General features: G+C 44.8%; 1 protein-coding gene across 1 annotated transcript in view; it reads left to right on the top strand.

Moving 5' to 3' along the window:
• Positions 1–14909, top strand: part of GPR179 (G protein-coupled receptor 179) — a 90882-nt gene extending 75973 nt beyond the window's left edge. The window contains exons 9-11 of the mRNA XM_068262401.1: positions 86–191; positions 276–422; positions 12290–14909. Of these exons, the coding sequence (XP_068118502.1) occupies positions 86–191; positions 276–422; positions 12290–14638 (2602 nt within the window). The 3' untranslated portion in view covers positions 14639–14909. The remainder of the gene's footprint in view (positions 1–85; positions 192–275; positions 423–12289) is intronic.
• Positions 14910–17657: the final 2748 nt, after the last annotated feature.

The raw sequence follows: 17657 nt of genomic DNA, 5'->3' as shown, positions 1-17657 counted from the left end.
CAATCCAAATATCACCACTGCATTGTACAGCATGGAATTTGAGCACATGTCACAGTTGTGTTTGTTGCACTGTTTCTCACTTTAGGTTTATTATGGTCCCCTCACTTCACCCGGATTGGACACTCCTCCTCTTCTTCATTCACACACATGGGACAGTCACAATGACACTCACCTTGCTGTTTGTGCCCAAGGTAATAAATACATAAGGTTATATGCTCATATACTTATTTAGGAGACGTTGTCCTTTCAAGACCAGTTATGAGTGTCTTTCCTAGTTTTTGCATGCAGGAGCTCCTCATCGAGAAGAGATTGCAGCTGAGGTGTATGAAGATGAGCTGGACTTGAGACGTTCCCGTTCCAATCTAAACAGCAGTATTACCTCAGCTTGGAGTGAACACAGTCTGGATCCTGATGACATCAGGGTAAGAACTGAGAAATCAGATGACAGGAATAAAGTCTGAAGCAGACTTATTGGTCACAAGCTTACTCTTTTTCTTTCAGGCCCCTTTCATACTTACCGCGTTGCGTCATGGTACTTTCCCATGCCACAGCTTGTCGCAGGGGCCATCAAAGTCAATGGTACATTTTTCAGTTGATGTGATAGAAGTGGCCCGGTCGATGCAGAAGCTGCAGTGTGTTGGCACGTAATACCGAGTCGGCGCACAACTCCATGGGAAGTGGCAAAGTGAACAATCTTTATAGATTGTTGCGTTAGCAGTGCAGCACTCATGGGCAGATCAGAAGTACGTCACAGAGTGAGGGATGGTGTCACACAGATTTCCTTGTCAGTGCAGTCTGCCATAGGGAACAAAATGTTGGCAATGGTGCGGTACACCGCAGTAGGCTCTTCTGTCACACTACTAGTGTCAGAAGAAACGATAATGTGGCACTCCTAATATTCAGGGGGGATCCGTGGGCAGAAATGGAGTAGGTCAAAACTTCCCGCACAGGCAGTCTCTTGCACAATGAACAATGGCCACTGGCGTGTGCTCCGCATAAAGTGATGGAAGAAAGAGTAACATGAATCAATATCAATAAGAAGCAGTTATGGGCACCCTCCGTCATTCAGCTCTTTAGTGTGCAATCTGTTCGTGCAACATAAGACATCATATAAACATCACCTGGTATTCATGACGATAGCTGTGCGGGGTGGAGGTGGGTGTTCAGGGCTGCAAATGGGTCGGCGACGGCTGTTTCACGTCCAACAGGACGCTTGGTCACGCTGTGTTCCACAAAGGATGGCAACCGAAGCACTTCCGGTATAAGACGGGGATCAGCCCTGCCCCTTCCGGTTGCGCGTCGGCGCCAATGCTCGGAGTTGATTGGTCGGCACAGAGGGAGCGCGCCTGGATCCTATCATGCATGTGGAGCCTGGCTACGCGTAATAGGTGCGACCTAAGGGTCGCACAGCGGACCAAAATTAATTTTAAATTTAAAAGTCAGCCGGTATAGGCGTAACCTTATACGTAACGCCGCCCTATTACAAGCGTATCAAAAGAAGTCATGTGACCTTTAAGGCATGCCAATCCTGTACATACCACCAAGCCCCAAAACCATATGCATACACAGGATCCAAGCGCCATCTTGTGGCCGAAACAATAAGAGCACCACTGTGTAGTGAATAGCCACATAATAAAAGTGACTTAAAACCAATGTAGATGGGGCGGAGTTGACAGAAGACCACCTAATTCCATCCATTCTAAATGAACACTACCCTAAATAGCCTAAACACATATGTTACAATATAAATAGCTACAAAAATGGGGGAATAAAGGGAAAGGTTTGGACGGGGTCGTACCCTCTTTTGGTAAATCTCTCTGTCATGTCATCTGCTTGACAGTCAAAATCCAATTCCTTTTTATTATTCCTCCTCAGTCTCAGGTACTGTCCATATGGAATTGCACCAATAACATGTTTCGGGTGGAAACTGCTAGCATGCAATATCGCATTTGTGGCCGGCGGTTTTCTATAGCCCTTACTGTAAATCCCATCATCTTGGATCACTAACTTCAAGTCCAAAAAAGTCACCTCCGTATGGCTCAATTCTGCCGTAAATTCCATATTAATCTCATTGGTATTCAAATACCCCATAAACAGGTAAGGTATTAGCGATATTGCAAACCTTTCCCTTTATTCCCCCTTTTTTGTAGCTATTTATATTGTAACATATGTGTTTAGGCTATTTAGGGTAGTGTTCATTTAGAATGGATGGAATTATGTGGTCTTCTGTCAACTCCGCCCCATCTACATTGGTTTTAAGTCACTTTTATTATGTGGCTATTCACTACACAGTGGTGCACTTATTGTTTCGGCCACAAGATGGCGCTTGGATCCTGTGTATGCATATGGTTTTGGGGCTTGGTGGTATGTACAGGATTGGCATGCCTTGAGGTCACATGACTTCTTTTGATACGCTTGTAATAGGGCGGCGTTACGTATAAGGTTACGCCTATACCGGCTGACTTCTACATTTAAAATTAATTTTGGTCCGCCGTGCGACCCTTAGGTCGCACCTATTACGCGTAGCCAGGCTCCGCATGCGTGATAAGATCCAGGCGCGCTCCCTCTGTGCCGACCAATCAACGGCGCATTGGCGCCGACGCGCAACCGGAAGGGGCGGGGCTGATCCCCGTCTTATTCCGGAAGTGCTTCGGTTGCCATCCTTTGTGGAACACAGCGTGACCAAGCGTCCTGTTGGACGCGAAACTGCCGTCGCCGACCCATTTGCAGCCCTGAACACCCACCTCCACCCCGCACAGCTATCGCCATGAATACCAGGTGATGTTTATATATCTTATGTTGCACGAACAGATTGCACAATAAAGAGCTGAATGACGGAGGGTGCCCGTAACTGCTTCTTATTGATATGTCTTCTGTCACACTACACCAACTGTGAAAGGACCCTTAAAGAGTACTTTCAGTATAAAGACAGGGTGTGCCATGCCAAGCTCTGTCTTAATGATGCAGGATTGGGGAGGTTTCAGGGTTAATTACTTGCCTAATTGGGCATAAATATTTCAGGTGAGCACTCTGCCCCCCTCTGAAAAGCAGCCATGGCAGGTTTTTATCAAAGTTCTGCCAAGGCTCTGGTCACCTCCTTCTGCGTTGCCGCGGCCTGACCCTAGCTCTGCAGCCGTGGCCTACTTGGTGGCTGCTGAGCTGTTTGGTGGGCTGCGGCAATGCAGGCAAAGGTTTCCAAAGAGCTTAGGAAGACTTTAGACATAGCCAGGACATAGCATGACAGGTTCTGTCTTTTATAAATGATGTCATCCCAATTCAAAACTCCCTGCAGATCTGATAACCGTAAGCATTTTCCATGACAAGAGGACAAATGCACAGGTTTTTTTCCCAGTACATTCATTATTTTATTTTATTTTTTTAATTCCTGGTTTTTTGTTTTACATTTCTGGAAGCTAAACAGGCTTTACTGTAATCAAGTGAACTCACTTGACCGGGCAGGGCCCATGCGGGACGAACCTTATCATCTACATAAATAAAGCTGTGACACCCAATTGGAGTTTAAACGCCACAGCTTTAATACAGATATTAGGTAATGCAATATAACACAACATTAATACTGACATGCATTAAACAATAAGAAGAAAAACGTGTAAACCACGCTCAGACAGGTCCTGTGACAATGCTTTTCCTCTTCGATAGACCTTTATGCCACTGGACCTCGCCAGTGACGACACAGATAAACCTTTATGCCACTGGACCTCGCCAGTGACGACATGGATAAACCTTTATGCCACTGGACCTCGGCAGTGACGACATGGATAAACCTTTATGCCACTGGACACCGCCAGTGACGACATGGATAAACCTTTATGCCACTGGACCTCGCCAGTGACGACATGGATAAACCTTTATGCCACTGGACCTCGCCAGTGACGACATGGATAAACCTTTATGCCACTGGACCTCGCCAGTGACGACATGGTGCCATTAGCTAATTTATGACCCGCCCTAAAGCCATCAACCCAATGACCCACAAACCATTGTGCTTCTCATTTCGATGTAACAGAAGCTGGCATTGTCACAGACACAGTCCTGCTGTGACAAATCTGTTAGGATACAACAAGGAGTAGCATAGTTATGGCATGTTCCCAACACCCGCGTGGCCGCTTGCGGATAACTGACAAGTGACGCACAGGGAGGGTGGGTGGGAGTTTGCTGTATCCTGATCGGGCAGAAAGAGGGAACTTTCCCTGCTCCTGCCTTAATATCTGCCTGGGGGGGATGCCTCAGGCACTCCACCTTTAATTCGCACCTGGACTCAACTGTCTGGTCAGTCCGTCCCAGGGCCCGCCCAGTCATGCCCTTCTCATTCCAGCCCTGCCTGACCTCTCAGGTTACTTGACCGGGCAGGGCCCATGCGGGACGAACCTTACCATCTACATAAATAAAGCGGTGACACCCAATTGGAGTTTAAAGGACACAGCTTTAATACAGATATTAGGTAATACAATATAACAACATTAATACTGACATGCATTAAACAATAAGAAGAAAACCGTGTAAACTGTGCTCAGACAGGTCCCGTGACAATGCTTTTCCTCTTCGATAGACCTTTATGCCACTGGACCTCGCCAGTGACGACATGGATAAAACTTTATGCCACTGGACCTCGCCAGTGATGACATGGTGCCATTAGCTAATTGATAACCCGCCCTAAAGCCATCAACCCAATGACCCACAAACCATTGTGCTTCTCATTTCGATGTAGTAGAAGCCGGCATTGTCATGGACCCGCCACAGCATTCGTGCTTGCCACCTCAAGGACGAATGCCCGCCCTCAAACAGAGCGCAGCTTCCAGGGCTTCCCTCAAATCAAATAAGAAGATATCGTTCCCCAGACCGTGCACCCCATCTTCCAGGAAATGCCCATCCCGGCTCTCTAACAATCTGTGGCGAACGGCTATGCCCCCCCTTTTGGCTATGAAATAGTCGAGATAGTGCACTATCCTCTTGAAACTGCTCTCCCATTATGCCATTTGGCGGAAAGCTCTCAAATAACTTTTTAGCACATTGTAATTGAAAAAGAACCAAAAATTAGGTAAAAAAACACTATCAAAATTATACCTTTGAGTATTTCGTTGACTTGCTGGTGGTTTAAAAGGCATTTATTGACAAGGTGTGAAAATATCACTTAGGAGAAAACTCAGGGGAAAAAGTTAATTGTGTATGGGCCCTTGTCATCAGTAATATCACTTCCTCCACATTTTTCACTTTGAAGGGAATCTTAACTGTAACAAAAGGAAACCTTAACTGTAACAAAATAAAAGAGTTTCACTTAACTGGGGCCAGCCCCCCGCAGTGCCCGCGGCATGAAGAACCGATCCTCCGTTCCCCTCCGCTGCTAAGTTTCGGTTTTGCTGACTGATCAGTTGGCGCTCCACAGTGCCTGTGCGTGCCTTGGAACTCGTATCCTGGTTTGCATACATGTCATCGAACACGTCCGGTCCTGCGCAGGTGCAGTAAGTTGTTCTCTCTTTACTGCGCCTACGCAGGTGACGTGTTCAATGGCATGTATGCGTACCAGGGTACGTGTTCCAAGGGCTGCACATGCGCAGTGGACCGCCCACTGATTAGTCGGCAAAACCGAAGCAGCGGCAGGGGAACGGAGGATCAGTTCTTCACGCCGCGGTCACAGGACGGCTGCAGGGGGGCTGGTCAAAGCCCCAGGTACAGTGGTTTGCAAAAGTATTCGGCCCCCTTGAAGTTTTCCACATTTTGTCATATTACTGCCACAAACCTGAATCAATTTTATTGGAATTCCACATAAAAGACCAATACAAAGTGGTGTACATGTGAGAAGTGGAACAAAAATCATACGATTCCAAACATTTTTTACAAATAAATAACTGCAAAGTGGGTGAGCGTAATTATTCAGCCCCCTTTGGTCTGAGTGCAGTCAGTTGCCCATAGACATTGCCTGATGAGTACTAATGACTAAATAGCGTGCAGCTAAATAGCGTGTGTGTAATCTAATGTCAGTACAAATACAACTGCTCTGTGACGGCCTCAGAGGTTGTCTAAGAGAATATTGGGAGCAACAACACCATGAAGTTCCAAAAAACACACCAGACAGGTCAGGGATCAAGTTATTAAGAAATTTAAAGCAGGCTTAGGCTACAAAAAGATTTCCAAAGCCTTGAACATCCCACAGAGCACTGTTCAAGCGATCATTCAGAAATGGAAGGAGTATGGCACAACTGTAAACCTACCAGGACAAGGCCCTCCACCTAAACTAACAGGCCGAACAAGGAGAGCGCTGATCAAAAATGCAGTCAAGAGGCCCATGGTGACTCTGGACGAGCTGCAGAGATCTACAGCTCAGGTGGGGGAATCTGTCCATAGGACAACTATTAGTCATGCACTGCACAAAGTTGGCCTTTATGGAAGAGTGGCAAGAAAAAAGCCATTGTTAACAGAAAAGCATAAGAAGTCCCGTTTGCAGTTTGCCACAAGCCATGTGGGGGACACAGCAAACATGTGAAAGAAGGTGCTCTGGTCAGATGAGACCAAGATGGAACTTTTTGGCAAAAATGCAAAAGGCTATGTGTGGCAGAAAACTAACACTGCACATCATTCAGAATACACCAACCCCACTGTCAAATATGGTGGTGGCAGCATCATGCTCTGGGGGTGCTTCTCTTCAGCAGGGACAGGAAAGCTGGTCATAGTTGATGGGAAGATGGATGGAGCCAAATACAGGGCAATCTTGAAAGAAAACCTCTTGGAGTCTGCAATAGACTTGAGACTGGGGCGGAGGTTCACCTTCCAGCGGGACAACGACCCTAAACATAAAGCCAGGGCAACAATGGAATGGTTTAAAACAAAACATATCCATGTGTTAGAATGGCCCGGTGAAAGTCCAGATCTAAATCCAATCGAGAATCTGTGGCAAGATCTGAAAACTGCTGTTCACAAATGCTGTCTATCTAACCTGACTGAGCTGGATCTGTTTTGCAAAGAAGAATGGGCAAGGATTTCAGTCTTTAGATTTGCAAAGCTGGTAGAGACATACCCTAAAAGACTAGCAGCTGTAATTGCAGCAAAAGGTGGTTCTACAAAGTATTGACTCAGGGGGCTGAATAATTACGTACACCCCACTTTGCAGTTATTTTTTTTTTATATTTGGAATCATGTATGATTTTCGTTCCACTTCTCACGTGTACACCACTTTGTATTGGTCTTTCACATGGAATTCCAATAAGATTGATTCATGTCTGTGGCAGTAATATGACAAAATGTGGAAAACTTCAAGGGGGCCGAATACTTTTATAAACCACTGTAAGTGAAACTCCTTTATTTTGTTACAATTAAGGTTCCCTTTAAAGGACAACTGTAGTGAGAAGAATACCAGTTGCCTGGCAGCACAGTTGATCTATTTGGCTGTATTAAGGTGCATACACACATCAGACTATAGTCTTTGGAAAATGAAAGATCACAGACCAATCTTACCACCCTTCATGTAGTATGAGAGCCATACTCTACACAGTCTTTTCTATGGAGCTTAACTCCACATCAGAAAAAATCTTTGCAAGATGCTGCACACACAGATGCTGTACAGACACAAAAGATCAGTATCTGCAAAAGATCTGTTCCTGCCAAAAATCCATTCCTGCAAATTGCAATGATAGTCTGTGAGATCTGCAGATCATCATACACACATGATTTAACTGACATTCATCTGCAGATCAAGCAATCATCCGCAGATCTGAAAATCCATCCTGGTGGATCTGATCTGCAGATGAATGTCAGTTAAATCATGTGTGTATGATGATCTGCAGATCTCATAGACTATCATTGCAATTTGCAGGAATGGATGTTTGGCAGGAACAGATCTTTTGCAGCTACAGATCTTTTGAGTGTGTGCAGCATATTTGTGTGCAGCATCTTGCAAAGATTTTTTTTCTGATGGAGAGTTCAGCTCCATAGAATAGACTGTGAAGGTATGGCTCTCATACTGCATGGAAGGGAGTAAAATTGGTCTGTGATCTTTCATTTTCCAAAGACTATAGTCTGATGTGTGTATGCACCTTTAGTGTCTGAAATACACCAGAAACAAGCATGCAGCTAATCCAGTCAGATCTGATAATAATATCAGAAACACCTGATCTGCTGGCATGCTTGTTCAGGGTCTATGGCTAAAAGTATAAGAATAGGATCAGCAGGATAGCCAGGCAACTGGTATTGCTTATAAGGAAATAAATATGGCAGCCTCCATATCCCTCTCGCTTCAGTTGTCCTTTAAGTGTTCGGGAGAAAATGCAGCAGCTTCCACGTCAGTGTCATCCAATCTTCCCAATCCCCACACTACAAGAAATTTTAAAACCCCCTTCTTGAGCTCTGCCATTCTATACAAATCTCAGATAGTCGCAGAGTAAAATTGCATACACACATCAAATGTCAATAGGCCAGTTTTACTACTTCCATGTGGTTACATAGTTAGGTTGAAAAAAAGACATCCATCCATCGAGTTCAACCAGAAAATAAGGTACAACACTAGCCTGCACCCTTACATATCCCTGTTGATCCACAGGACGGTGAAAATTAGCCCTAAAAGGGTAAAAAAACAAACAAAAAGAAACCTTCCCAACTCCAGATGACAATCAGATAAAATCCCTGGCACAATACCACAGAGAATCACCATATTTATTTGCACCATAAAACATACGACCATAAGTTGCAGGAGCATCTTGTGGAGCTTCTCCCCAGGGGAGGACTGGCCAGGGGGGAAGGGGGGAGATTTGCCCCCAGGCTGCCTCTCATTTAATGATTTAGGACTGGTGCAGGGCCTGCTGCATTTAGGTTTTTGTATAAGGTGAACCACTAGGCTGGCTGAGGGAAATAAAAGCCCAATTAGCAATTAGAGGGTGGGAAAGCTAGTAAATATACATGGCATAATGCAGAGCAAAGCCTTGCCTGGAGGGTCAGTGGGAATAAAAAAAAACTCTGCCTGCTCTCTCACCATCATTGCTCCCAACTGTCCCTCTTTTGAAGGGACAGTCCCTCTTTGGATGTGTGTGTGTGTGTGTGTGTGTGTGTGTGTGTGTGTGGGGGGGGGGGGGGGGGGCCTTGGGGAATTAAGGTGGCCATACATCTGTCGAGTCGGTGATCAACCAACTGTTTTGATAATTACTATCGACTTGGATGAAAATCAGTGCTGCCACAAGCTTGCCTAACTAATCAACAACTTTTTGTTTTGGAGTGGAAATTGGTAGAATCTGAGATGCTGGGAAATCTCAGGCTGATGTGGTTAATCCGGTGCACATCGGTAACAGAGTGCGATAATCACGAACAACGAACACGGCCGAAACCCCTGGCTGTCGTCTCTCCAAATGTACTATGTGACACCCGATGCTTGTGCAGTTATATTTTACCTGTCATGCTGTCCTGTAAGTGTCCTTGCTGTATTTCCGCATGGGCGCCCCATGTGACTAGCGGCATACAGCAAGTGGGGCGCATGTGTGACATCATTTATGCTGAGGCTACCATGAACACGGGCCTCTAGTTTGTGTTTTCCCCCTAGGCCAAAAGGTCCCAGTCCTCCCCTGCTTCTCCCCCTAATTATTATGTTCCCCTTGTACCTCTTGTGCTTTGTTATGTGCCCTTTATTGCCTCATGTGCTACCCCAGCCCTGTTTGGTTTGCAGAGTAAATGCTCAGTGGAATCAGCAGCATGTGTCTTAACTGCTCCGTGTGCCTCCAGGCAGCGAGTGACATCTTTTCTCCCTCACGGCTCCCCCTAGTGCCTCTCATGTGTAATAATGCAACCAGGAGAAGCCAGCACTAGTGGAAGCCTTGAGGGCAGGGGAGGACTGGCCAGGGGGGAAGGGGGGAGATTTCCCCCCAGGCTGCCTCTCATTTAATGATTTAGGGCTGGCACTGTGAATGGTGAATTCAGGTTTTTGTATAAGGCAATGTGAAACACTAGGCTGAATGAGGGAAATAAACGCCCAATTACAGAGCAATTGCAGGGCGGGCAAGCTAGTAAATATACACAGCATGATACAGAGCAGAGGCTTACCTGCAGGGTCCATGGGAAAAAATCTGTCTGGTCTCTCACCATTGTTAACTGCATGTGCACAGCTACATAAGATATTGTCTAGGCTGAAAACTTTTCGACAGTCCCTAGACTCCAGAAGGGCTGCTTGCAGGACTTGTGTAAGACATAGAAACCCCAACCGTTGTAACTCAAAATGTATTATGTGCCCCCCCGGTGCCAGTGCATTTATACTTTACCTGTCACGCTGTCCCTCGAGTGTCCTTTCTGTATTTCCCACGTGACTATCGGTATATAGCACGTGGGGCACATGTGTGATGTCATTTAGGCTGGGGCTGCCGTGAAAACGGGCCTCTAGTTTGTGTTTTCCCCCCAGGCCAAAAGGTCCCAGTTCTCCCCTGCTTGAGGGAGAGAAGACGTCGCTCATTGCTTGGAGGTGCCCGGAGCAGGTCAGACATACGGTGCTGTTTCTGCCTCTCATTTACTCTGCAAAGCCAAACAGGGCTCTGGGAGCAAATGACAGGGAGTCCCTGATGTCATTACGATGGGTCAGGATCCATTCGTTTTGGCAGGTATTCGTAAGTCATGGCACTCCATGTATTCGGTCCATAAGAAGCACTGACTTAACCCCCCACTTTTTAGGTGGAAAAGGTGCATCTTATGGTCCTAAAAATTTGGTACCTAGTAATTAAACCATGGATGTTCTTCTGTGCAAGGTGTGCATGCCAGTCCCCTAAACGTAGATAAATAATTTGCCATATCTACTTCCTGTGGTAATGCATTCCACATTTTAACCACTCATACTGTACAAGAGCTTGCCTGCACAATATGTTCCAAGTATTTAAAATCTTTTGGTAAAATTGTCCAATCAAGATCAGATGTGTGCACCCACCTTTGGAAGGACATAAAAAAGAGCAGGTTAGGGAATGATTGGGACCTTGCAGGGCAGTTTCTAGGCTAAATTTCACACAGGGTGAGGGTGTAAAAATCCTCCCCCTCTCAGAGCCAGGTATAGGTGCCTGCAGTATAGTTTGGCCAGGTATAAGTGCCCACTGTAACGGTTCGCCAGGTATAGGTCCCCCCAGTATAGGTAGCTAGGCATGGGTGCTCCCAGTATAGACAGTCATATGTGCTCCCAGTATAGCCAGGCATAGGTGCTGCCAGTATAGCCAGGCATGGGTGATCCCAGTATAGTCAGGCATGGGTGCTCCCAGTATAGTCAGGCATAGGTGATCCCAGTATAGCCAGGCATGAGTGCTCCCAGTATAGCCAGACATAGGCGCTCCCAGTATAGCCAGACATAGGTGCTGCCAGTATAGCCAGACATCGGCGCTCCCAGTATAGCCAGACATCGGCGCTCCCAGTATAGCCAGACATAGGTGCTCCCAGTATAGCCAGACATAGGTGCTCCCAGTATAGCCAGGCATAGATGCTGCCAGTATAGCCAGGCATAGATGCTGCCAGTATAGCCAGGCATAGATGCTGCCAGTATAGCCAGGCATGGATGCTCCCAGTATAGCCAGGCATGGGTGCTCCCATTAGTCATAGGTGCTCCCATTAAAACCAGGCATAGGTGCTCCCAGTATAAGTAGTATGGCAGTGGTGGGGGACAGCGGGCATAGCGTTACAACTCACCTTCCTCGATCCACACTTCCTCAATCTCCTTCCTCCCAGGCATCCATTGCGACGTTGATAACAGCACCCCCTATGATGACATGCGATTACGTCATCACAGGGGGTGCTGCTTCCAGTGCAACAGATGCCTGGGAGGAAGGAGATTCAGGAAGCATGGATCTAGGAAGGTGAGTTGTAGCGATATGCCCGCCCACTCTCCCCTGCTGCGCTGCCTTCACTTGCTGGCCCTGTCCAGCACTCAGGGCGGTTGCACTGTCTGCATGAACCTGGAAACGCATCTGGGACTTTGCCTTGCTCTTCAGCCTCATAGCAACTACTATGGCAGCTGTGGAAATTGCTGCACCCCTAAGCTCAGCTTTATCATTTAGTTACTAGAAGACTGGAACATATTCTTGAGTCAAAAACTTTATACATGCTTCAGAGATCTCATATAGGTCCCTGTATTGTTTGACCACATGGTCTATCCCTGATACACTATGCTATATGCACATTTTTGGAGTAGGAACAGGGTTTCTGCAAAAAGGTCATAGTATACAACTGCAAGACTTATAGCAGGAGAAAGGGACATTATGTTATAGAGTTGTTGTTTTTTGTTTGTTTGTTTTTTACATTCTTACTTTTTCTACTTTCCTGTCTCCAGGATGAACTTAAAAAGCTTTATGCACAGTTGGAAGTCCACAAAACAAAGAAGATGACACTAAACAATCCTCATCTGCAGAAGAAGCGTAGTTCTCGCCGTGGACTTGGGCGTTCCATCATTAGAAGAATCACAGAGATTCCAGACTCAGTTTCCAAGCAGTGTGGGCGGGAGGAGCGTGAGGGATCACCAGGCTCAACTAGTGGACAGAGACGAAGACAGCAGGACAGCGGAAGTGTGAAACTTCGTGAAGAGTCTCTTAGACAGAGAGTTCTCTCGTTACGCAAGTCCCACAGCACTTATGACCACATGCAAGAAACCAAGGACGCAGGAGCCACTTCCCCACGATTAGAGAGCTCGACTCGGGATGCATCTTTACGAGATTCTTTAATGAGACGCAACCTTGCCAGGAATGTCTCCCTACGCTCTCGAGGAGATTCTCTGCGTCAGGCCCCACTGGTCTGTAAATCTCTTAGTGCTCATAATCTGTTAGCTGATAAGAAGCCATTAGCTGTACCTGCTGGGACATTGCAAAAATCACACAGCATGATGGGAAGTTCTAGAGGAAAGGGTCCACTAACAGATGCAGCCACAGAGAAGACAATGGAAGGGAGTCGTAACCCTCTTTTGGGTGGAAGTTTTGACAGAGCTGAAGTGTGTCCTTGGGAGTTGCAAGAGCTACCAATATCATCTGAAAATCGGTCTCAGAAACATGTCACTTATGCTCCTGGAAAATCCAGCAGTGTGGACAGTTCACACGCTTTAGGAAAGTCCCATGCTTCACGTGGAAAGAAAGGTGATGTTGGAGGAAAACACCATAGCTTAGGCAGTGGTGAAGAGCCTAGGAGTCCAGAAGAAGACCTTCAGCAATCTGGCCAATCTGAGACAGGAACTGAAGTCTCATCACTTGCATCACCTGTCACAAGTAGCCATGCAATGCAACATGCAGAACATGCAGATAACTCGGTGTCTACAGTCCCTGTCCCAGGCTTGGACACAGCAACTATAGCAGTAAAGAAACCAGACTCTGTGGAGTCTACAAGGCCACCATACAAAAATACTCTGAAAAGTATAGTTTTAGCAGTTCGAGCTTTTAAAGGAACAGCTGCAGCAAGGGAAGCCAGGGAAAAAAAGCTGGCTACAGAGGAAACTGTGGATGCCAAAAGACAACTGCTGGAAGATATTTGCCCTTGGGAGGTACAAACTAATTCCATCAAAGACAAGAAGCTAATGCCTGCTCCACAAAATGTAACAGACAAAGGATCAGTTTGCTCATCTCCACAAATAGATAAGCAAATAGACACCACAAGGGAAAAGGAAGAGAAACAATCTACTCCCAATACTTCAATGCATGCATCACCAGGAAGAAGATTGGAACGAATGAGCCAACTAAGAGAGGCAGTCTGTCCTTGGGAAAGCATGGAGGGGGAGAAAAATATATCATACAAGTCCAACAGCGTGGAAAGTAAAAGAAGTGAAATATGTCCATGGGAGAGCACAGACAGTGAAGGTGCAGGGGGTCCCCTTAGTCAGTCAGGGAGTAACTTATCCTTTCATAGTCCTCCAGTAGACGGAAAGAAGGTCCAAAATAATAATGTATGGGAGAGTGAGGAAAAGAGAAAAGAGCTTTGTCCATGGGAAGAGGTAGAGATGGAGGGACTCAGTGGGCGTAGCTTAACTATGAAGCTTGAAGCGCTAGGCAGGCAGAGAGACGCAGTGTGCCCATGGGAGAGTGAGGAGTCTGGTTCTCCTGGCACCCTAAGCCAATCACAAAGCAAGACATTTGACACATGCCCCATTCAGTCTAAAACCTCTGACAGCTTGGATTTAGAAGCCCGAAGAGGTGAGATCTGCCCTTGGGAGAGTCTGGACTCTGAAGGAACTCCAGCCACCATGAGTCAATCACAGAGCCATAGCTGGGAGCCTCCTCCTAAGGAGGTAGAAGCAACAGCTACATGGGAGCCATCAAACAGTTCCAAACCATCTGGGTGCACTTTGTACAAATCGCAAAGTAAGCAAGATTCCTTGTGTAGCTGGACAAGTGAAGATCCTCGACCACTGACTAAAACCATTAGCAAGAGTGAGGGAGGTTTGTACAGTTCAGAACCTACCACAAAGCATGACAACAGACGTTACCACTATTCTCTTGTGGAGAAAAGCAAAAGGTGTGCAGAACAGCATGAGAGCAGCATTAAACACACAAAGGATATAAACAAATGCAACACAGAAGACAGAGGTGTTGAAAACACAAATAAACTGGCAGAGGTTTGTCCATGGGAGGTACAGGAGGATGTAAAAGAAACCCAAGTCAAAGCAAACAACTCAGATGTCTGTCCATGGGACTTTCAATAACAGTGAGAAGGAAGGGGCCACTGACTAAATAGTGGTAAAAGATGGACAATGGATTCTGAGCCTACAAATCCAAGTGTCTAAAACCTGGTGTGAAAGAGTTATGAATATGAGAATATGTGTGGAACATTATGAATTCAAAGTATGTTTGATGTGTGGCTGAGGTTATATAATTATATTACCATACCTTTATGGTTTTAAGATTCACTTTAAAATATCAATAAATTACATTTGCTCTTATAAGATATAAAATAAAGCTGTGTAATACAAATTATCCCTTGTCTGTTCCCAAATCTGATAATAAACAATCCTTATTTTCGTTGCTGTTCTCATGTTTTTTTCCATACTGTGTAGAAATATGTACAGCTCAAAGAAAACCTGAACTGAAAATTAAAAGTCAAAATAAGCATACACAAGTCATACGTACCTTCCATGTAGTCTACTCCTCAGTGTCTTTCTCCTGTCCCACGTCCCGTTTGTTCACTGTGATCAAGCGAATTTTCCGTCCTCCATTTTGAAAATGGCCATTAACCCATAACAGCTTTCTGGTTAGCACACAGTTAAACTGTAACATCGCCCACTTGAGCCATAGGGAAACATGGACATTACCTGGTACATCAGTTTTCCTCTTAGCTATAACTGACAGCAACTGATATTTTACTGACAGCAACTGATATATTTCAGATCTGACAAAATATTGTCAGAACTAGAAGGGATAATTGTCAGAAGAAAATGGTGAGCTTCTGAGAGGAACTGATGGCGAGGTTACTATGTAATGTTCATTTGAAGTTACCTCATGTGTTTATTTTAAATATTTTTACTCAGTACAGGTTCTCTTTAATGCAGACTGAGCAGATCTGGTTACTGGACTCTTACCATGCATAGACAAGTATGGTCACTTGACCTCCCAGCAATCTTTTGCATTTTAAAACTCATCTATGACCAAAATAGACCAAGGCGAATTCCAATAGCAATCAGATTGATAAGCAAATATTAACAATATAGAAACAAATTGGTAGACAGAATATCTGTTAAACCACTTAGGCAGGGAACACACTTGACAGTTTTCGTACGCGTTTTCTGCACAGAAAAACTGAGAACTCATGTTAATCAATGTGCTAAGTTCACACTTACTGTGTTGTTCGCACGCAGAAAAAAAACTGACATTCTGCATGATGACTCTGCACATTTTGGCAGTTTTCTCTATTACATCAGCTGCTGTGAAACAACGTGCGCGTTTTCCTGCATGGAAACACACTTGGTGTGCAGAAAAAGTATGCAGAAAAACGCGCGCGGAAAACTGAAAGTTAGGTGTGTTCCCTCCCTTAACATCAGCTCATCGGCGGGGAAAAATAGCCGCGCATAAGTGCATGCAAAATGTAACCCCTTACAATGAAAATAATAGGAGACACGAGGAAATGTCTACATAGTGTTGGTACTACACATACAATGGATTATCTCTTTGGGTTTATTTTTAGTTCAGGTTTGCTTTATTTTCCAGAGGGAATACAAAGTGCACATTAATCAATACAGTTGCTTTAAGACTTGTGCTTCCTATTTTTACTACCTTCATGTAGTATGAGGGCCAACAGATTTTGAATAATATGAACAGGTTGTGTAGGTAAGCTCTCATACTACATGGAGGTGGTAAATTAGCCAATCATTGGACAGTTAAAATTGTATGTGTGCACCAGACTTTAGTCCCTGAATCAAACCAATCACACATTCTTAATGAAAATTTCTGAAGAATAAAATATAATCTTGCCTTCTTAAAACAGAAAGCATTTACAATCATGTAGGTTTTTTTCTTTTAAATGTTTTATTGAAGTTTTTTCAGTTTTCAACCCACAAACCGTTGGTGGACGATGTAAGAAAAAACACAGTATCAAACAGTAGGGATGGTCAATGAGATGCCAATAATTGAGTTGTTACCGGATTATGCAGATTTTATATTGAAAAAGGACCAATCAAATTTTACCTCGTCTGATTTGATTGGTTAATTTTTAAACTGCATAAATAATTTTCATACTGCTGCATCAACTCAAAATTATTTGCATTTCATTGACCATCCCTATTAAACAGCAAGTAATACAGTTGTGAAACAGTACCATCCACTATACCACCACCCTGGTAAAGAAAAAACCCTCCCCCCAAAATCTCATGACCCTGTTAAATCACAAAGAAACTATCCCACCCCCTTGCTCACTTCCCTCTCACTCAGTGCTGAATAGCATCCTAAAAAAAAGAAAACCATAGCTGTCACCCTGTACATTAGGATAAGGGTTCTATAGACAAATTTCCCAAAAATCGGACTGTTTGAGAAGTATCTTTTGGTCCCTATTGCAGCGGTTCCTTCCTTTTGGGCTCAAAGGCACCAGAAGAACCACCCAGATCTTTCAAACCGTACCAGAGTTCAAGACAAACATTCCCTTCAACTCATTTATTTTCATAGGATATATTTCCTCCACAACTTTAAAAAACCCCTTTGAACGTTTTTCTTCAAAATGTGGTAAGTTCAGTACTGCTTATTGTTATTGTGCCTGAATTCTCTAAGATCATGAACAATACTGTCCTCTAAGTTGTCAACTTGCAAAGTCAGAAAATGATATTATGGGGCCATCTGGGTTAATGAGACCATCAAAAGCATCAGGGAATGCTACAGTGGCTATGTTCGCAACATGTGAATGCACCAAAGATTGGATCTGTTTATAAGGCAAAAAGTCCCCTTTGGAAACAGAGTACCTGGAAGTCAGTTCTTTAAAGGACATCCGAGGTGACTTGATGAGATAGACGTGTATGCATAGTGCCAAGCACACAAATAGCTAGGCTGTGTGCCTTTTTTTCTTTCTCTGACTGAAAGAGTTAAAAATCAGATATGCAAGCGACAGTTTCTGTATGGGTTGGGACCGGGTCAGACCATAACATAACCCTCACTAATAAGTAATTACAGCTATAAAACACTTTCCGGTCAGTAAATGGCTTCTGAGAGCAGGAAAGAGATAAAACAGGTCAATAATTCATT

The sequence above is a fragment of the Hyperolius riggenbachi genome, chromosome 12 (genome assembly GCF_040937935.1).
Source record: "Hyperolius riggenbachi isolate aHypRig1 chromosome 12, aHypRig1.pri, whole genome shotgun sequence".
Lineage (NCBI taxonomy): Eukaryota > Metazoa > Chordata > Amphibia > Anura > Hyperoliidae > Hyperolius > Hyperolius riggenbachi.
This window is presented reverse-complemented; position numbering and strand designations above follow the sequence as displayed.